The 22,757-nt window shown below is 26.8% G+C and overlaps 1 protein-coding gene across 4 annotated transcripts; it reads left to right on the forward strand.

Annotated features, from left to right (window-relative positions):
• The first annotated feature begins 15,323 nt into the window (after window positions 1-15,323).
• On the forward strand, window positions 15,324-22,505 carry LOC126836115 (uncharacterized). 4 transcript variants are annotated; one of them, XM_050569200.1, is made up of 14 exons: window positions 15,324-15,445; window positions 16,983-17,046; window positions 17,120-17,149; window positions 17,237-17,299; window positions 18,159-18,212; window positions 18,561-18,590; window positions 18,679-18,705; window positions 18,858-18,908; window positions 19,041-19,142; window positions 19,776-19,865; window positions 20,933-21,109; window positions 21,169-21,222; window positions 21,553-21,621; window positions 22,061-22,505. In XM_050569200.1, exons 2-14 carry the CDS (start codon window positions 16,989-16,991, stop codon window positions 22,336-22,338), a joined length of 1,083 nt encoding a protein of 360 aa, XP_050425157.1. In that variant the 5' UTR covers window positions 15,324-15,445; window positions 16,983-16,988; the 3' UTR covers window positions 22,339-22,505. The 4 variants fall into 4 exon arrangements, with proteins under 4 accessions (XP_050425157.1, XP_050425158.1, XP_050425159.1 ...); XM_050569201.1 differs by having other exon boundaries at window positions 21,553-21,618; XM_050569202.1 differs by having other exon boundaries at window positions 19,065-19,142.
• The last annotated feature ends 252 nt before the right edge of the window (window positions 22,506-22,757 follow it).

Below are 22,757 nucleotides of genomic sequence, written 5' to 3' on the forward strand. Positions count from 1 at the left end.
GTACTGGACCTCCTTTACTTACCACTATTTACTAACATATAATACTTTCTTACTATGCCGGTTTATACCTACTATCCAAAGATTCGCATCGAAGCGTTTATTTTAATTCAGTTTTTTGTTATTTCTTTTAATTTTAATATTTAGATTAGTTAAGTGAATATTTGTTAAGTAAAATATATGAATTACAGCTATATTTTTTTTAACCAAAGTACATATGCATTTGGTTTGTTATTCTTTTGATTAATAGCTTGATAGGTGAACTTTTTACACACTGCTTATGAAATTTCTTAAAAAAACCAAGAATAAACAACATGAATTTCTATATTCCAACATATTTAAAAGAAATTTTAATGTCTTAAATTAATTTTTTTATACTTGGGTTTTTTTTAACTTTATTAAAATGTTTATTACGTATATTAAAAAAACTTTCAATCGTCTAGTCTAAATATTTCGTAGATTTTTTCTTAACTCAAAATGTAAACAAAATTTAAATATCTTTGGTTAAATTTGTTTATAGATTATTCCCAACATTTATATGATTTTAGGCAAAGACATTAATTTAGTAATACTAATTTATAAAAAGCATAATAAAGAAAATAATTAGATATAGTTTTAATGAATAAATTAATTAAAGCTCCACCTCAGTTAAATGTAAATATAAAATCATATAGAAAAGCTAAAACAGCTATGTAAACTAACACAAAATATGCACACTGCAAAATAATTTTTCGAATTTCATGTTTCGGTCGATATATAAGTCCATAGTAAAAGAGACCAGAAAGTCACGCGAATACAGTTAAAGAGCTAATTTTTTTTTTACAATTTTCACACATTTAAGAACTTAAGTAAGTAAGACTAATTATCTTTAGTAGTATTATGTACGCTTGTAGTCATATAGTAGAGGCAAATTTTAAAATACATTTTTTTTTAAATGCATATTTTAGATACAAAATTCTATTTTATTTTTTGTGTCTTAAATACAATATATCATGTCCAAGTTATTTTATACTTTTAGTAATCAATTAAGTAAAAATGAAGTTATTGCTTAGTATTTAAAATAAATAAAATTATTGAAAATGTATTGGTAATTACAAGACATTATACCACTTATTTAGTCAAAATTGCGGCATAAACAATTAGTTAGTCTTACTAAAAAGCTTAAAACTACTGTGTAACAAACCTAAAATAAAAAAATAGCTTTAAATTAAGTTTTATACAATCTATTATGGTTTTTATGCATCAATTTCTTTGTGAAATCGCAAGACGATGACATTTTGAAGAGTATGCAATTCTAAATTTTTAATTTATCACTGTTTGGCTCGATATGTAGCTTTGGTAAATATATGTTTTTGTATTTTTATGATGCTTATAACTTTACTTGCAATCATTTTTTTTTTAAACGAACATATTGTCTAAAAGATTTTCCAAAAGGTTGCTTTAAATCTATAACGGGTTAAGTAAATAAGCGGTACTCGTAGTCAAATTTAATATTTTAAATTGTGAATATTTTAGATAGTTAACAGGGACCTATTTTTCGATTTTTTTGTAAATATATAAACAACCTAATTTGTGCATCTTTATTGGGGTTTCCTAACTAAAATTTTAGTCCTATGAACCTAACCGTTCAAGTACGATTACCATCATGCCATATAAAATAACTGTGGGTTTTATCAAAAAAAAAAAAAAAAGTGTTTATCAAATAAAAAAAAAGACAGTACAGTACAAACCAAGAACAGTATAAACCAGTACAATTAGAAAGTATAAAAGTGAGGTGCAGTGTCCACAGAGTCGCATCAAAGCGTTTATTTTAAAGTGATTTTACCACTTTCAGTTATACCACTGTGCTGTCTTACACGATCGAATTTACTTTTTTGTTAAAATAGTTCATATAGACGATATTCTTATCGAAAAAACCAATGTAAGACATTAAAAGAAAATAATCAGTGCTCAGTCATTGTAATGTAAATAGAAAAAAAATAAACCAGCTGTGTAAACTAACATAGGTAATAGGTATACTGCAAGAAACATTTTGATTTTACTGTAGATCTTTTTAGTGGTCTAGGAGATATCGTGGGTTTAATAAAAAAAAGAAATACAGGGTGTTTTTTTTTATCATGGGCCACCCAATATGGCGCTGGATTAAATAAATAACTTTTTTTTTCGTAATGTTTTCATACAATGTGATCTCAACTAATTTATTTTTATATAAACATTTAAAACTTAAATGTTAACGCACACATCTCATTAACTTTTAAAATTGAGAAACTGTAACTGAAAATTTACTAAAAATGTTGGCTGGTCGACGGTCGTTAACTAGTTTTGCATAACTATTTTTGAAGAGTTTTAAGTTAGGATGGGAGAAAAAGTGTAGTGTAAGATTATTTTTATCTGTGCGATTTTCCCAACCAAACTTTGAATAAAGAAAACACTAATTTGGAAGTGGTTAGGAACATAAAAATTTGTGGAAAATTTAGACCACATTGTACGAAATCACTAAGAAAAAAAAAATTAATTACTTATTAAACCGTGGGATATTAAATGGCCTACGATAAAAAAATCACCCTATATATATATATACATCATTATATCATATAAAAAACAGCCTTGTTCATTAAAAATCTTCACAACTCCGGAGGTGACTGTGACTAATATAAATTGTTCTATGTTTATTGTTATTTACAGATAAAGAAAATGAAACTTTGCAGTTTGTTAATATCATTTATCTTGTTAATCGTAAATGTTTCATCACTTTCTACTAAAAGTAATTATTTTTTTTCTTTTCAACATATAATATAAGTAATTGTTTTATTTTCACACTTGAGGTGAATTAAAAAAAAAAATTAACATTTATCTTTTTTTACAGCGGATTATGAGGAGGAAGTTTTTCGAACAAGTCAGTAACATATTTTATTACATTTAAAATTGTACTGATTTTTATACGTATTTTTTACATAATATATTTAAGACGCACACATCAAGCTTGCCTATGACAAGAATAATTTTACTATAAATGAAAAATTTGTATTGAGTAAGTTATATTTAAAATTAATATAGATACTAATATATAATTTTTTTAGTATATATTTATCCGATTGTCGAATTATTTTCAAAATAAAATTTATAGTTTCTATAAGCAGTATAGCACGAGGTATATAGAAACAATGTTCTAAATACTTAGTGTTATATTAAAGTTACAGAAATCATTTATACTAATATTTAAAATAGTGGTTTCTATAATTTATTATACTTGGCTATAGGCAGTGACTAATCAAACTAACAGAGGTAGTAACAATAAAGTGCTGGTTAATTTGATGATTTTTTAAATTAATTTGATTTTGTATAAAACTTTAATCCGAACTTAAATATTTATTTATTTATTCTAGATGGATTGGAGCATGTAATAAAAACAATTGTCGAAAGCAGAAAACATGGTTTAGGTAGTTATAATTATATAATAATAAATACAACTTATAACATTTATATAGTAATTTTTAAATTTTATATCTTTAAAAAAGTAAGTATTTGAGAATTATATAAAATCAAAACTTAAATTCATCTTAAATTTACAAGTAATCTAAATTATTAAATTTCTCTCTAAAATTTCAATGGAGGCTTAATAAAAAATAGCCAGTACAGTGGGGTCGGGGCATAGTGGGGACGGAGAGGTCACAGGTCTACAGATTTTATCATAACTAAAAGTGATAAAATCACTTTTAAATAAACGCTTCGATGCGAATCTGTGGATAGTATGTTCAAAACAGTTTAAAAAAAAAAAAAAAATTTGACTACAGATTTTTGAAAAAATTGTATATGCTATAGTTCCGTTTTAGATCTACCTTCGGTCTAATTTTCAGATCTAAATCTCTAAAACTTTGCTTGAAAAAGTGAAATAAAGAAAAAAATTCTATCCCTTCTAAGGGAAAGGGTTTGTGATATTTTTTTGTTTTGTTAATGTTTACCGATAGTACTATGTTTGAAGAACAATTCATATAAATTTGGTAACTTTACCCTAACCCTAACTTTTTCGACTATTTTTAAAAAAGTTATAGAGCATCGTAATTTTAAATTAAAAATGTTGCAAATTTTTTGGGTGTTTTTCTCGATTTTAATGGAGAGGGTTAATTTTTTTCAAATGTTTGGCCTTTTAAAGTACCTTTCAGGTATGATTTCTGATCTATAGAGTTGCTACACGAAGAAATCTGTTCAGCGGTTTACGAGATATCGTGGGTCCAGACACAAAAATAAAAACACATCATTGTAAAAACAATACCTTCTCAGCTCCGCACCGAAGCTAAAAAATGATGCTAGCTCTGTCAATCTCATCTAATGATTATATTATCGGCATAACTGGTCCAATTCAGCAATTTTATTTTCATAATTTGCCATTAATATAATTGAGCCAAACAAATGTCTTCAATTTACTAATAACCATGTTTTTTTTATACCTTGAAAGATATCTTCTAGTTTATTTTAAAATAGAAAATTAAATCCAATATTATTTATTTATGCTAATTTATGTCAATTTCAGGACGTTTGAATAATATGTTTGCTGTACCGGGTAATATTTTTTTCAATCCAATAATGGAAATATTTTCACACAGTTGTTTGATAATCAGTACACAATATTTTTGTATTAATTTCAGAATTTCGACCCTTTTATAACGACTGGGATGGTAACCACATATTTTTATTTCATATTTACATTAATTTACACAACTTCATTATTTTTACATTGGATAATTATCATAATATATTGGTTTCAATCACAAAAAATAAATTATTAAAATTAATTTTATGGTCATTTACAGAATTAATAGAAAACCAAGAAGCTGTGCAAGAAGTAATACAGTCTGAATTAAGTAATTTTAAAATTTAATATTTTTAATTTTCAAAATCTATTATTCCTTAGTTCCAAAAAAAAACTATAAAAATTTAATTAAAGCCCAATCGTATTATGGCTTTACGTGTTTTCGCTTAAGCCTTAGTTCAAAATATAATTTAAACCGTTAATTCAAATGTTTTTATTAGAAATAAATTAATATTTTTACAATATTTCGCAATAACTCTAAAGTCCTAATTTTCTCAGATTAAAATTGATTGTTATTTGATATATTTATTACAGAAATTTCTGTTCCTCAAGTTCCAGACGAAGGTAATTACAAATTTTCCAATATTCGTAAATAGCCTTAAGCCATGTTCAAGAATTTATTTTTCCAAATGTGTCATGTCAAGTTATAATTTTTAATGAATAAAAAAAAATTAATTAAGAGCAGGGTGAATGGGACTTTAAAACCATTTACGGTGATATTTTGAACGTTATGTTTGTGAATGCATTTTCACCACTTCTCTAGAGAAAAAATATATAAACATAAACATAAGCAATTTCTTGACTAGACTATTAAAGAATAATCGTGGCTCAACAGAAAAAAAGATCCTTCAATAGCAGTATGGCGTCTCTAAAAAATACCCCCTCAACCTGTTCATGTTTCTTTATTAAAATATTTATTTAAACTACAATTCTGTTTTCTAATCCTGACAAAAGAAGACTATATTTTTTATATATAATATATTATACATTTATTTTTGCATTAAATTACATCTAATTGCAAATAATCTATTAATAAAATCTGTTCTTTGGATATATTATATTTCTCAATATGTTAAATACTGTTAACGAAAACTTAATCAAACTGCGTGTATAAAATAACAATTTTAACTACTGCGGTAAGGATTATGAGGATATAAAATATAGAACTTTAGTTGGGTCAAATGGAGAGATGCGTCAGGTTATTTTATGTGATAAAATAATTCCAATGAAACCTAAAGGTAAGTTTTCAAGAGTGTAGTAAGACCGGCTATGTTATATTGTTCGGTGTGTTGGGCGGTTGACCCCAAATAATTAGGATCTAGGAGAAGGTGTGGAAAAAAAGTCATCGTGTTCTTAAAAAATGAAAAATAGTTATACTTTGCTAAAAACTATGATTATATTTTATTACTTTTTATGTGAATATATTATGAAAAACTTATTTGTCATTTTTGTATAGTATTATAAAAAAACAGTTTTATATTATGTTTATATTTGTTATACGGCCATTTAATATTTTTGTAGTTTTTGGAACATTAGTTTTGGTAGACCTCGGAGAAAAAAGAAGAGAATATACTAGAACAGCTTTGAAAAATATATTGAACCGGATAACAAGTAAATATCATTATAGAGTTGTAATGGGAGTTGACCCATTACATATATAGTATATCGTATAATGAAATTCAAATAAAGCAGTGAAACTTAGTTCAAGTTTCAATACTAATGGATGGTTGTACAGAAAAAATAGTAATATCAAGTTTTATTGGGATGTTACGCAATTCAACAACAATTAAAAGCAATTAAATGATTTTCTATTTTTGATCAAAGCGGTTATATATTAATTAACTTTTGCAGGTTATAGAGGAATAGAAAACGCGACCAATCTTATAAATCAGAGGGGACTTCGTGGTAAAGACGAAGATTTAGAAAATAGAATCAGCCGTGCATTAGGTAAATTAGTTGGAATGGTTTCCAAACCATTATTTATTATATAATATACATATGAATAAATATATATATATACCTATAGTATTATTTTAACATTAATATTCTGCAACAAGGTATTAATTAGGGATAAGTCACAACAATATAATATCAAGGATACGACTAATTATTTTAATTTTTACCAATTAAAAAAATAATAATTGATAACCAGAATACAAATTTGTACTTTTACAGTCACTACTATTTACTAACACATATTTCCATTAAATACAAATAACTGCTTAATAAGGACACCATGCATAATCTATTATTACTTTACTTTTAAGTAGCGGAGTTGTGTCTTGTACTATAAAAAAATTCGAAAAGTAGTAACCAAGTTTGAGCGAATGAAAAAAATAATTTATTTTAATTTTTTAGCTGGGCCTGAACAGGAAATATCTGCACCATGGGTGTGTTATCTGATTGCATTGTTCATGAGTACAAAATGTCCATGGTCACATATAAAAAGTGTTCAAATTACCTCTAATGATACTTGTAATATTAGTGATAGCCTCATAAGTATATACTCTACAAAGCAAATATACAAAAAAATTGAAGGACAGTGGCACCATATCACCGACAACAAAGCACAACTACTTAAGGAACTGTTATGAAAGTTATACAGATTTGATTTTATCTTAGTAATATTTACATTTTGCACTATTATCCAAGTTGTTAGATTTTAGTTAAATGTAGTTTATAATAAACAATTTTACTTAATATTATATTCCTATCATTATGTTGCTTATGTGTTGATTTGAACAGATACTTAACATTTTTACCATATTATACAGAACGGTTTGAAGTATTTTTTTAAATACAAATTTAACTGTACCATCATTTTTTTGCCATTATAGTCATAACGCAGTTATAGCATCTCTTAAGCCTGAAATAATCGTAGTAGATTTCAAATTAATCTAGTAAATAAAGTTTTCTAGTCGAGTCCAGAGTCAGGGTTGTTTCTTACAATTCAGTCTATAAGGAGACTAATTCAACAACTTAGATTGAAATATGTCAGTTTTACTTTTTTTCGGGCCATTAATTTTTGGGCCTGCCATTTGCCATGTTCTCGTCCTGCCCACCTCATTTCTCTGCTTTTTATAATTGCTGTGAGCGCCACTCCTTTCTAAATCGTTCAAGGTGTTAGCTACTTGAGTTTGAGGGGGCCTTTTAAATTTAGGCAATAGATTTTAGATCGAAATAACAACAAAAGTAAAAAAAAAAAATTCTATATGGAATAAAGATAATAATTAAAGAAAATTTTAAATATCAATAAAGAATGTCTGATAATTCTTTTAAACTATATTTTAAACACGTGAACCCAAGTGGATTTTATGAACTATTTAAACATATACAAGGTGTTTCACAAAGATATGAAAAATGAAATAAATTTTGTTCTAGTAAATATTAAAAAAAATTTTTTTACAATTAATTTATACTCATTTGCGATATAAACACCACGTAATGCGCTCTACCGCACTTCATCATTCGTCTTAATATTAACCTTAAATAACTTAAAAATAATTTAGCTATTTAAAAATATTTTGACTTAGCAAGAGTAATCTTGAAACACCCAAGGTGTCTCCAACACACATAACTCACAATTGAGTGCTTAGATTCTAATCTTTGGCACTTTCACCGCTCAAACCTATGTAATATGCAAGAGATCAATGTCTGGAATCAGAATTACAGGTACAATTGCCCATTTGTGTGATTTGAATTGTCAAAATTTACAAAAATCTAAAATTTCGACCTGGCTCAACAATTTCACAAAAGACTTTTTTTTTTTCCTAAAGTATAATACAAAAATTATGAGATAAGAAATTATACAAAACTGGTTATCAACTCGTCAAAATCGTGTTAAATTATACATAATGCATAAATTGCAGTAAAAAAAATGAAATTAAACGTGGCGTTTATTAAAGTAATTAAAAAAAAAAAGTATAAGTATTCGCTAAAACATAAGTTATTTCTTTGTCATATCTTTGCGAAGCACTCTGTGGAAATTCGGTTGGACCATATCTAAACAACAAAAAAGTGGAAACATATAAAAAACAAAGGTTTTATTTAAGCGATGCAATGTTCTGAAAATTTATAGTAAAATCAAATAAACTTTTTTGTTCCTCGATGAGTAATAGTTATGATATGAAAATGGAACTTTTACTGCATATTTTTAATTCGTGTTCTTTTTTTAATATGTGCTTAGAACAATTTTTTTCAAATTTTCAAGTAGCTAAAAATTGTGAGACATATTCAAAATTCTACCAAATGTATTTAATATTTATATCAACTCATTGTCAAAAATTAAAATTTTTGCAAGGGCAATAATTTAGTGCCTAATAATTAGATAAATCGTTTATGTAAAAAATTAATAGCAAATTATCAGAACTCCACGCCAGAATAATGTAAATAAGTAATTATATTGAAAAAATTAACCAGCTATGTAAACAACATAAAGAAACAAACATTTGGTATTCTGTTTCGGTCGATATACAAGTTCAAAGAAAAGAGACAACATAGTCGCATCAATACAGTTAAACAGGCTGATCATTTTCTTAAAAACTTAACACATTTAACAATTTAAGTAAGTAACTTTTTAAATGTTTTATGTTCGCCAGTGATTATATAATAAAGATAAATATTAAATGAAATTTATTATAAACAAAATTGTATCTCATTTAATGTGTCTTAAATATATATTATTATTATTTTTATTAGTATTCAGGTTATTTTATATTTTTAGTAATAATATAAGTCAAAATAAAATTACAGTTAGGTATTTAAAAATATATATATAAAAAAAAAAATGTTGAAAATTGTATGGTAATAACAGGACTATTACTACTTATTTAGTCAAAAGAGTAGTATAAACAATTACTCAATCCAACTCAAAAGCTAAAATCAACTGTCTAATAAACCTAAAACAGTATTTATTATATTCAATTTTATTGTAATTTTTTTTAGAGCGTCAATTAACGACGTTTTTCTTATATTTGTTTTCTTAAAATTATAAGTATTTATTCAGTGTAATGTAAATATATGTAGTCATACTGAAAAAATAAATCAGCTATGTAAATTATCAAAGGTTCACTGCAAAACACATTTCGATTTTACTGTGTATCAAGAAAAAAATGGAGTGGTCCAGAAAATATCTAGTGTTATCAAAAAAAAAAAAAATATATATATATATATCTTTAACGTGTAAAAAACATTTTTTTGTAACGTGAAGGTTTTCTACACAACTCTGGTGGTAATTGTGACTAATATAAAGTGCTTTTATGTTTATTAATATTTCTAGATTAAAATGAAGCTTTGCAGTTTTTTAATATCATTTATCTTTGTAAATGTTTCAACATATGATATAAGTAATTATTTTGTTTATACAGTTACCTACTTGAGGTTATTGAAAAATGTTAAAAAAATCAATAATTCACTTTGTTTACAGAGGATTATATAAAGGAAGTTTGCATTACAAGTCAGTAAAATTTTTCTTATATACAAATGTTTTTTTAAGTTTAATATTGTACTGATTTATACATATTTTTTACATAATGTATTGAAGACGCCCACATCGAGCTTGCTTATAATATGAATAATTTTACTATAAATGAAAAATTTGTATTAAGTAAGTTATATTTAAAATGAATACACTAATATATCATTGTTTTAGTATATATTCATCTGGTTGTCGAACTATTTACAAAATAAAAACTATCGTTTTTATAAGCAGTTTAAAAAAATTGCACGAGGTATATAGAATCAATGTTCTAAATACTTTGGGTTTTATCTACATAAGTTATAAAAATTATTTTTATTTAAAGTAGTGGTTTTTATAAATTGGCTTTAGGGAGTGACTATTCGAACTAACAGGGGGAGTAGCAATAAGTAAAATAATCATAATTTAAAGCAACATGTAAGCTAGTGCTATTTCTGATGATGTATACATTTATTATGACATTGTTTAAAATTAGAGCTGCCTATTACACGTGGTACCTGCAATTACAAGTGTTCTTAAGACTGTGAGTTTTAATAAGACCCGTAATTATACGTGATACTATTCTTTAATTAATGCTTGTCACTAAGATATAGTATTATAACAATTGGATGAAGTTAGTGGAAGCCCAGTATTATTTGATAATATGCATTAACCTTTCTAGATTATTTAGTCGACGAGGAAATGCTTTATTAATCATTTTTGTCATGGCAATAGTAATTGTGCTGGTCTAATTATACAAATAATTTTAAATACACGTGTAATTATAACTACACGAAATTCTACACATGTATGCTAATTACGGCTCTATTTAAAACTTATAATATTATAAGTCATTATTATTACTTATACTATTTATAACAGCTCAAACGTATATTTTGTTCATCCAGATGGACTGGAGTATGTAATTAAAACAATTGTTCAGCAAGGACGGCATAGTTTAGGTAGTTATAATTATATAATAATAAAAACAAATTTAGATAAATGTTGTGTCAATCTCATCTAATAATTTTATTATCGCCATATCTGCTTCGATTCCGCAATTTATTTTTCATAATTTTTAATCAGTTTCATATAATAGAGCCAAGCAAATTTATTCCAAGTTACTAATATCTATGTTTTTTTCTTACGATTTCTTCTGGTTTATTATAAAATAGAAAATTAAATCCAATATTATTAATTTATTCAATGTTAATTGCAGGACGTTTGAATAATATGTTCGCAGTACCGGGTAATAGTTTACATGGAAATATTACCACACAATTGTTTGATATTTGTACACATTATTTTTGTATTAATTTTTAGAATTTCGACTCCATACCGGATGGGATGGTAAGCAAAAATATATATATTTATATATTTCATATTTAAAATACTTTACACAAATTTATTATTTATACATATGGAGAATGATCATAATATGAATAACAATATTTGTTTCGTTCACAAGAAATGTATAATTTCAATTTATTTTATGTTAATTTACAGAATTAATAGAAACCCAAGTAGCCCTGCGAGAAGTAATACAATCCGAATTAAGTAAATATAAAATTGAACATTTTTAAGCAAACATTTTCATAGTCTTAAATATTTTGAAATCTTAAATTTCTTAACTCTAAAGAAAAACGATAAATATTAAATTACAGTTCAATCTTATTATGGCTTTATGTTTTTTGCTGAATACTTAGTAAATAATTTAATATTAATACAATAATTCGCATTAATTATTTAGCCTAATTTTTTTAGAGTCATTGTTAGTTGATATATTTGTTACAGATATTCCTGTCCCTCATGTTTCAAACGAAAGTAATTACAAAACATGCTTTTGTACAATTTTTTTTTAATTTTCGTTTTATAGTGACTGTTATTTGATAAATTATTTGTTACAGATATTCCTGTTCCTGAAGTCCAAAGTAATTATGCATTTTTCGACGTTCGTTAAAAGCCTTTCAGGCTTGTTTAAAGTTAAAATTTGCATATTTTTTTTAATGTTTAATATTAAATTGTTTTGTGTTTTAAATAGAAAATGATGTAGAGATAATGTTGAATGACTACTATAAAAATAGTTAATACTTTTATAGTATTATATAATAATAATTGTATGGTATATATTAATAATAGTAATAAATATTATTATTAATGTTTATCAACTCGGTCGTTTAATCATTTTTGCAGATTTTAGAAGTTTTAGAAAAGTTTTGGCAGGCCCCGGAGAAAAAAGAAGGAAGCTTACTGGAATAGCTTTAAAAAATATATTGAATCGGACGATAAGTAAATACTAATATAGAGTTGTAATAGTTGTAAAACCTATACTTAGACCCGCCGGTAGCACATATTAAATTCACTACTTGTTTTAAAGCTGAAAGGTGGATTAAAAATCTCATAATAATTACAATAAAGAAGACATTTATTTGGGGAAATGGTGTGAGACCTAATTTTTCAGTTTGAAATCTCTCATTTACAGTAATATATCTATTACATAAAACTAAATTATTTTTTATTAACGCGGTTAGTTATTAACTTTTGCAGATTATGGAAACCCAGAAAATGTGTGCAATCTTATAAATGAGCGAAGACATCTTGGTTCAGACAACTTAGAATATAGAATCAGTCGAGCACTAGGTGAATGAGTTGGAATAGCTTTTAAACCATTATTTCTTATATTTATACATCCATTTTTTTTTCTCTCGAGCTATTGATACGAACAAATTACAATAATAATGTGGTAGATATTATACGGTTTATATTAGCCATATACATTGTTTCACACCATATTTTTTTAACCTATACGCAACAATAACAAAAAATAGAAATAGTACAGTATACGCCACAATACACCACTGTATAAATTATGTACGTTTTATCACTATTATCCTACAAAGTATTTAATAGAGATAATTTACAAAAATATTACAAGAATACAACTAATTTTAATTTTTAGCAATAAACACAATAAAAGATACCTAAAAAAAAAAATGTTTTAATTTTTTAGCTGGACCAGAAAAGGAAATATCTATACCGTGGATGTGTCAATTGATAGCATTGTACATGTGTATAATATACCCAAGAACATATACAACAGATATTCAGTACTCTAATGATACTTGTACCCTAAGTAACGGCATTACTGAAAAAACATACGGAAAAGTTGAAGGTCAATGGTGCCAAGTCATCGGCAACAAAATACAACCACTTAAGGAACTGTTATGATAATTTTACGGTTTATTTTTTTTACTTAAATACTATTTGAATTTTGCACTATTATCAAAGTTGTTAATTTACTGTTGAATGTAATTCATAATAAACAGTTTTACTAATAATAATAATCAAATTTGTTGCCTATGTGGTTATTTAATCAGATACTTAATAGTTTTATAATATTCTACAGAAAGTATATTTTATAACGTTAATATTCTTACTATACCCAAGTAAATGTCTGCACTATCCCCATAGCGGACATGACTTTTGACAGGCCTGAGTTCACCATAAAGTGTTTTTAGTTTAATTTTTTTTTTTTTAAATCGAACTGCTCAAGTCCCAAACCAAATTCTATATAGAATAAAGATATTAATTTCAATCCGAAGACAAAATACAAGACAGTCACATCAAAATAGTTCAACAGGCCGATATATTTTTTTTAAAAGCTTATTACTTTTTAAAATTTAAGTAAGTAACACTATCTAGCTTTAAATTTTTTATACATGCTAGTGATAAAATTATAATGAAGAATATTAAATTAAAATTATTATAAATGCGAATTTTATTTTATGTGATTTAAATACATATTATTTTGTCCAAATAATTTTATATTATTAGTATTAAATTAAATCAAAATAAAATTACTGTTAGTTATTAAAAAAAAAAAAAATTGTTGAAAAACTAATAGTAATCAAAGGACATTATACTACTTATTTAGTTAAAAGTACGGTATAAACAACTACTTAGTCCTACTCAAAAGCTATACAATACTGTGTAATGTATTAAATATTTTCAATTTCATTGTTATTTTTTTCAGAGCGTCAATTAACAACGTTTTTTTTTATATTTGTTTTCTTCAAAAAATTAGAACTCATGCAGTGTAATGTAAATATGTGTAGTCATAAATGTATGTAGTGAAACAAATAAAACAGTTATGTAAATTAACATAGATAAACTGAAAAATATATTTCTGTTGTACTATGGATCTAGAAAAATATTTTAGTTTATCATTAAGACAAACAGGAGGGCCATGAAATTCTGGAAACTCCAACTGGTATGTCATTGATAAACATGATAGATTTGTCATAACCATTGATTTAAAATATATACTTCCAGCATACTATGAGATGCCATTCTTGTGTATACAGCACCGCTTATCGGTATATTTTAAAATCGATGGTTATGGCTCATGACTAATAAATTACATTATTATTATTATTATTATTGTAGTAATTGATAGTTGCCGCAATACTTAAACAATATATAAAATAATTAATTTGTATTATATTATATTTATATACTTTACCATACGTCTTTGAAATTACGTGTCGTGAACCTGCCCGTCGCTATGGAATTTGATAATAACATTCGAAATTTTATCTTGTCAATTCTCATAAAAATAGTATCACCAAGAAAAAATAAGAGGAGGCTACAAAGAGATACAGGTGCACCAAGGTATAACGCGAGATGGTCCTTTAAATATAACATGACCTATGTTGGACGATAAATTATGTTTTTATTTATTTCTCAGGTCAGCAGTAGAAATGGATTTTATTGGACTAAACATACCTACATTATGTACCACAGTGTATAAAGTATCCAGGAATGTCAAATAAATATTTTTACTACCTATACTACAATCTTTAATTACAGTTTTTTTTATTAAGCAGTTTTTGGCTGGGTGTGTTCACTTTAATGAAAGAAAACTTCATATAATGTACGTTATTCAAATTGTACTATTGTATTACAGTTTTGATAGTTGTAACCGTTGAAACAATTTAGTCATGCCACGATAACATTTTCAAAAAAATATAATTCGGTACATCCATAAATTATCTATTTCTAAGTGTTTTTCGTTAAAAAATGTCGGCTTGCCGTTCCTTTAATGTAAACATTCGACATGAGTTTGTTGTTACATTTAAAACTAAAAAAAACGTAGTATAAATTCTGCGTCGAATAAAATGGCTGTACGTGATAAACCATAGCAAAAAAAAAAAAAAAAAAATGAACCAGCTGTGTATATAAAAACACACGGTACTCTGTAAAAACCTATAAGGTTTCTACATTTTCGGTTGGAATATGTACCCTTTTACAGGTCGTAAAAAGACAATTTTCAAACAGTTAGTTTGAAAAGCTGAACAAGTTACTATTGTTGTCTGAGAAATTCTAACGGTCCAATAATTTAAGTAAGTATAACAATCAAACTTCAAAAGTTTTAATTTATTACCCTAGAACTATAAAGTAGGCATGAGCCAATATCGACTTTTTTCCATACCGATCAAACTGTTACAAACATAAGTGAAAAAAAATATATAACTTCTATAAACGTTTTACATTTTTTCGAGAAATATCGAAAATATACCCAAGTATATAAAACATAAAAACATAGCTACTAAAATTGTGATGTAAATTACTATTCAAAATTTGGTTATCGACCAGTCATATTTGTTAAGCAAATGTGTACGTTAACATTTTTGTAAAATAATTAACGTAAAAAGTATAATAGTAATTTGTTTTTTATAAAACATATATAAATAATGAATAAATTAATTGTATAATAATAATAAAATAAGTAAACGGATTTATTAAATAGGGCCAACATTTTGTGTTATTTATTTAAGTAACACAATTTTAACGATAATCATTAGTTGGGCCATATAAATCGAATTTCAACTCCAAGTATTTATCATACGTATATTTAGATAACGTAGAAACAAATTAATAAGTAGGTATTTATACTAGAATTTAAAAATAGTTACAATTTTTGAAAAAAATAGTGGTTATAGCAGGGCATTATACATTTTGATGAAATCGAAAGACGATGAAATTTTGAACAGACTACTTTAATCGATTTTTAATTTATTCATTATTTAAATTAATGTGTACTGCCGGATAAGATATTATTTCCATACTTTTTATAACGGTTATAACTTTAGTTCAAAGTAGTTTTATTAATAACCGAATTTGACATTTTCTCCAAAATGTTATCTTCTTTCCATTGTATCACGAATATTTTTACTGGAACAACACTGATTTTTAAACTAAGTACTTAGCTGTCCCAGCAAAATATGTTCTGGAGATAACATCACGACCATGGATCGTCCGAACATTCGAGTTGGAAAGAAACGTATAGGGTCCTCGGCAATACCTTGCAATGTGTCATGTGCATGTGTGCAACCCCTTCAACCGCAAAATGGAAGAATTTTACCAGGAAATAAAGATAACTACCCGACAACAAACTTTCACCGGTCAACGCCATATAAAAATTCGATTTCTCACCGCACAACCGGGGAAGCCTGAAAGTTTTAGTAGAAAACATCCGGTGTCGGAGGTGGTAACCGAACGTCTTCCGTTTACTCCTGTGGGAGAGGGAAATCCTTCGGTAAATTCGGGACGTTACTCGGTAAAAAGTTAGTGCTTCCAAAAACTGGATGCGCCAACACGGTAACAACAAGTTTGACGATGACACACACGTTATACCGGAAAGACAAACCTGAACAAAAAATTCATGGTCAGAACGCGGATAATGAGTCGGGCCGATTCCGTGTACAACTACAGCCTTAGCTGGTTCCTCACTACAATTTCGGCCTAATAAAGTATCTTTCAAGTTCGACCTTGCTATATAGAAAAATAAATTTAGCTATCTAGGAAATATATTGGGTCTTGTAAAAAAAAAAAAAGAACAGTCTTATAATTTGATTTTATGTTTATTATTATTTACAGATCAAAATGAATCGTCTCTGTTTTTTCATATTATTTGTCATTGTAAATGTTTCAACAGAATTCAGTAATTATTTTATTTTAACAGTAACATAAGTAAGTTTTAAAAAAATTCAATATTTCATTTTTTTTTTTTACAGTTGAGTATAAGAGGAAGCTGGTCATTACAAGTCAGTAACATTTTTCTTTTATAAAAAATAGCTTCTTAATTTTTAAATTTTACTATACTTATACATTTTTTAAACTGTGTATCACAGACGCACTCATTAAGCGTGCTTATGATATGAACGATTGTTTTGTACAAGATAAATATATATCAAGTAAGATTTATTTTATTACTAATACACCCTCGAAGGTTAAAATGAGTAAACAGATACAACAATGAGAATAAATAATTATAACAATCACAACAACAACAATAATAAAATCCTAAAGTAATAATAGAAGCTAAAAATTAATATTTAAAAGTAATTGATTTAAGTATCGAGACAAAAAACACAATTGGACACTTCATTATACGATACCAATAGACTATTAAACATGGGACGTGGGTTAGATAGCTTTTTGGAGTATAAAAAGGATCGGTGAATTGTGCATTAATGCTGCTATTCTTAAATCGATTTAGATCAATAACTCCGAACAGTCAACCATATTATATTTCAATAATTTATAGACAAATAGCTTATATTGTTTATGACGTAGGAATTTACCAGCCATACTAATTTTATGAGCAATCATGCGCAGGATCCGCATTTGTACTTTCTCGAGTTTATTTTTGAGGCTGACTTGAAAAGGGTTCCAAATAACTGAACCAAATCCGAGAACCTATTTTACCAAGGATACAGACAGTATAATATATTGACATACATTTAGAATTCATACACTCGGAACAGTTATGTTTTATAAATTCCACGTTTCTGATAGCTTATAACAACTTAAACTTAGAACACCCGAAGAAACATAAAATTTACCTGCTACCACCCTCATGATTTTTACCATTTGAGAACGCACAGTAAGATGAAAACCAAGTCATAAGAGGCTCTCTTGTACCTAAAGTTTCAAATTTCGCCAATAGCTTATTATGGTTTACTGTAGATATCAAATGTTTTTTTTTATGTCCGTGTCAATATATGAATTTACCTAATTTTTAAAATTCTAATTATTGTTTGTTTATTGTAGATGGATTAGAGCATGTAATTAGAACAATCGCTTCTAAAGATGGCTATACTTTAGGTAGTATTATTAATATCATAACAAAACAAATAACGATAATGCTTTCTATTAAAAAAATATATTTGAAAATATTATAAAAATTTAATAAAACAAATGCATCTCTAAACAAATTTATCAGTGATATAAATCATACATTTTTATAAAAAAATTTTAACAGAAACTTTATGAAAAAAATGACGACAGTTATGCAGCTATAGTAATTCATCCATAAAATTAAGTCTACATTTATTTGATATAATCGTGGAACTAGTACAGAGGTCTTTTTCTATCTTGAACTCTGTATTTTTTGTTTATAATAGAATAGAAAATTAAATCCAAACCCGTTAATTTATGTTATGTTAATTCCAGATGTGATAAACCGTATGTTCGTTTTACCAGGTAATAAATTGTATTGTATATTTTAGAAATATTTACGCACAGTTGTTAAATATTCTTTAAGTGCTCAATGCAATTGTTTAAATTTCAGAAATTCCAAAGCTAGAGGACATAGAAAGTAAACACACTTCTGTAATTCATATTTAAAATACTTTTACACATTTTCACGATTTATAATTATGTTGGGAATTATATTTTGTATACAGTATATTACATATTAGTTCAATCATAAAAAATATGTACAATAAAATGTATTGTTTTTAATTTTAGAATCTAAAAATCTCGAATACGCTATGCAAAAAAAAATAACAATTGAATTAGGTAAATATAAAATTTTAAATTTTAAAAAAGGAGAGCGATTTTTAAGTTTTATGGTTATTAAGCTCTAAAGAAAAAAAACGACAAAAATTTAATTTAAGCAGTCCTAATAATATAATATGTTTTTTTCTTAAGCTTTCGATAAAAACCTAATTTTAGGAACTGTACCTATAATGATGATTTGTTATTTGATCTATATTTTTAAAGAAATTGCTGCTCATGAACATCCAGAGAAAGGTAATAATGCATTTTTGAGAGTCGTAAATAGCTTTAAGGTTTGTTTATTATTTAAAGGTTACTTTCTTCTTTTTGTTTTTGCAATATTGAAATTACACAGTTTAAAGTTGGGACTCGTCTTAGTAGAACTAAACATATAGGGGCATTGATAGTGTTCAGAAGTTATTGTCACTGAGATAATTTAAAAATAAACGCTTCGCTAATTTGTACATGGTATACATTTCAATGTCGATTAAAAAACTGTAAAGACCATACGTCGTTTTTGTCATAATAGTAAAACTATGTTTCAGTTATCTGTTACTGTTGGTTTATTCAAACCCTAGCAATTTAATAAGCACCTAGTGTAGATTTTTCTGTTTTTTTTTAGATTCAGATACTTTAATTTGTAGATCACGCCATTAATCTTTTCGCTTTACTACCTAATGTTGCCTACAATATTAATGTGTAAGAAGGTCTTTGAGTTTCAAGTATAGAGTGAATACTTTCTTTAAGTTTTAACACTGCGTTCTGGTTGTACAAAAATGTAGTTACAGTACAGTTCTTTGAAATATAATGTAATAATTGTGTATCGACTATTTAATTTTTTTATTTCTATTTTTTTAACAATACACAGTCATTTAATATTTTTTATAGATTTTACGGCCTTAACTATAATGCAACTTGGAGAACAGAGAAGAAATCTTATTGGAAAAGCTTTAAGAAATATACTTAGCCAGGCAATAGGTAAATATTTACATACAGTTCATACAGTACATACAGTCTTGGGTTCCGAAAATATTCAAAAAAAGTTTTGATAATCGATAATAAAAAAATACTATTCTTCTTGAGTTCTTTATAGTTTTACATAGTATTTACTAGGTCGTGATCGTGGCAAAATTTAAAAAAAAAATGTTTAGCTATTGAGTTAAAGTATAAGTTTAAGGGGCACTCTATATTTATATAAATTAACTAAACCTTTTTTTGGGGGGGGGGGGGATTTTGCCACGATCACGACCTAGTAAACACTATGAAGAACCCAAAAAGAAGAGTATTTTTAGCAACTAAATGTTCAAAAAACAGACAACTTGCAATTTAGGTTCTATTTGTTTGAAATCATATCAGAGAGAATCAATGCACTATTTAACTATTGTACCCAAAGCTCTTGTTGTAGTGTTGTTATGTAATTCGAATAAAGTAAGAATACTTTCTTACTTGTTAATACAAACGGTTTAAGAAATAGAAATACCCGTCTATCAGGTAAGTTTTTTAAAATAGAGTTGTCGTGGTTATAGACCATTGTATATACATTTTTTAAATTTGTCGTCTGTTCCTCTTGTGACACTATGTTCCTTGGTGTAACAAAACATTACCCTATTTTGTTCAGATTCTTAAAACGTTTTTTAGGACTTACGAGATGTTAATTATATTAATACAGTATCAATATTATTTTTAAAATGGTGTTGGTTATATTATACAAAATCAGAAAAAAAGTAAAAAATAGGAACAAACAAGTAGTTTTGTAAAAAAAACTACTGTTAAATTAAATTATGCCTTTGAATGTAAAATATATAAAAGCATTGATAAACTAACCTTCAAAAAAATCTAAAATATGTTTCTTAGAATTGAAAATATTTTTCTTATTTCGCATTTAATTTAAAAAAAAAAAATCACTATATTTTTATTACACATTATTATGCAGTCTGGCAAAAACGAAAAATAGGTCACAGTGCAGTGTGCACACTATATGTTTCTTCATTATTTTTTTGTTAAACTTGTTAGTATTTTGTTTAACGCACAGTAATGGGTTTTAGGAGACAAAATCAAGATTCCTAGTGTAGGCGAACGTGGCGACTGCAAATCATTGGAAAAACGCAAGGTTTTGGGGACACCGAGCGTCCATGATGCTTTCAGCACTTTAAGTATAAACGACACTAGTGCGAAAGATAAAAATAAATCAGAGGAAAGTGACGACGGAAACGAAGATTTTGGTATGTATCATCCATGTGAAAATGAACTGATGAGCCTAATTTATTTATTTTTAAATTAGAACTAATTGATTACTATGAAAGACAAGACAATGAAACGTCTGTACCACCATCAAGTAAGTACACGATTATTATCACTAACAATAAATATAAAGTCCTTCTAAATTTTAACCAATCGTTTTTATGTATAAATTTAATATATTATTTTAATTTTTATATAACTACTATGAGCAGTACACAAATATGTTATTTAGCCTAAATTAACAAATATTTAAAATAATAAAAAATAGAATTGTTTCACTTATGTAACTCGGCATGTAGGAAAACATAAAATACTATTGTTTTGTATGTTGTATGAGATATTCAAAAATTTGTTAGGAAATTATATCTAGAAAAAATGACTCATAGTCTTCTCTTAAATCACTCCCCTCTTTTTTTTTTTTTAGTCGAACGACTAAAAATAATTGAAAACTATGTTGACAAAGACTGCGCCCAACAATCGAGCAAGTGCAGCAGTAAGTACAAAATAATTATTATCACTTAAAAATAAATAATTAATGTAATATACAGTTGTTTCTAAATTTTTACCATTTATTTTTACACGGTGTCACCGATTATGAGGCAGGACTGACGCTAAGCATTTCACCCCCCCCCCTCCAGCCTGCATCGTGTATTTCAATTAGCATGCAACTATCTGTATGATAGAAAATGTCTTCACCCCTGACTTACTTGAAGCCCAATTAGTTAACTTTTCTGCCACCAGGGGGCACTGCTGGGGGTCTAGGATGCCTCACTTATTACTGTTATACAATATGGACCACACGCATATTTTACTATTAATTTATGGATTTTTTACAAGTAAAATAGTTGGGTCTCGCGCCATAAACAGAAGTAGTGACTATAGTAAGCTGAATTTGACGAATTATAATTGTAAAAAATGTTTTTTTTTTCCAGAAAGAAATACCCATCATGTCCCATTAATGGAGATGTGTACATGTTTAGCATTGTTTTCGAGTACAAAATTTCCAACAGGATATTTAACAGTTTTGCCGTTTGACTATGACGATACTTGTCTCATAACTAATAAAAAATCAGTACCACAAACATTTATGTACAGAAAGATTGCGGGCGTATGGTACAAAGTAACCAGAAACACAGATAACCCAGCACAACAACCACTTAAGGAACCATTAGACCAGGAACTATTGGATGACTCTTCTAAAATGACATAATACTATTGAGATTACGTTTAAACGTTATTTGCATTGTTCACTTATATCCAAGCTGTAAATTGTTTTAATGCATTTTATAATTAAAATGTTAGGCTAATCACGTTTGTTGCTTGCGTGTTGATTTAAACAGATATTTATCATATTATACAGGTTTCATATAAAGCATATTTTCAAACAAAGTTTTACTCATTCTCAGCATTATTTTTATTTTTAGATGGCGTTCTATGTCATGTTTTACCTAAATCGGTCGTGGTGTTAGTCACTTGAGTTTGAGCGGATGATTGAATCTAGACAAAAGATCAGAGCTTTATATAAAAACAAATATATAACGTTCACTATTGTTATAACGTTCTTCACGATTAAAGTTAACGGCAATCAAATGACTTCACCGTCACATTTAATGTGAATAACGACTTATT

This window comes from Adelges cooleyi, unplaced genomic scaffold, assembly GCF_023614345.1.
Source record: "Adelges cooleyi isolate 19-005CV unplaced genomic scaffold, UGA_ACOO_1.1 ACOO_flye_CR_arks_rails_tigmint_CR_PRNA_23, whole genome shotgun sequence".
Lineage (NCBI taxonomy): Eukaryota > Metazoa > Arthropoda > Insecta > Hemiptera > Adelgidae > Adelges > Adelges cooleyi.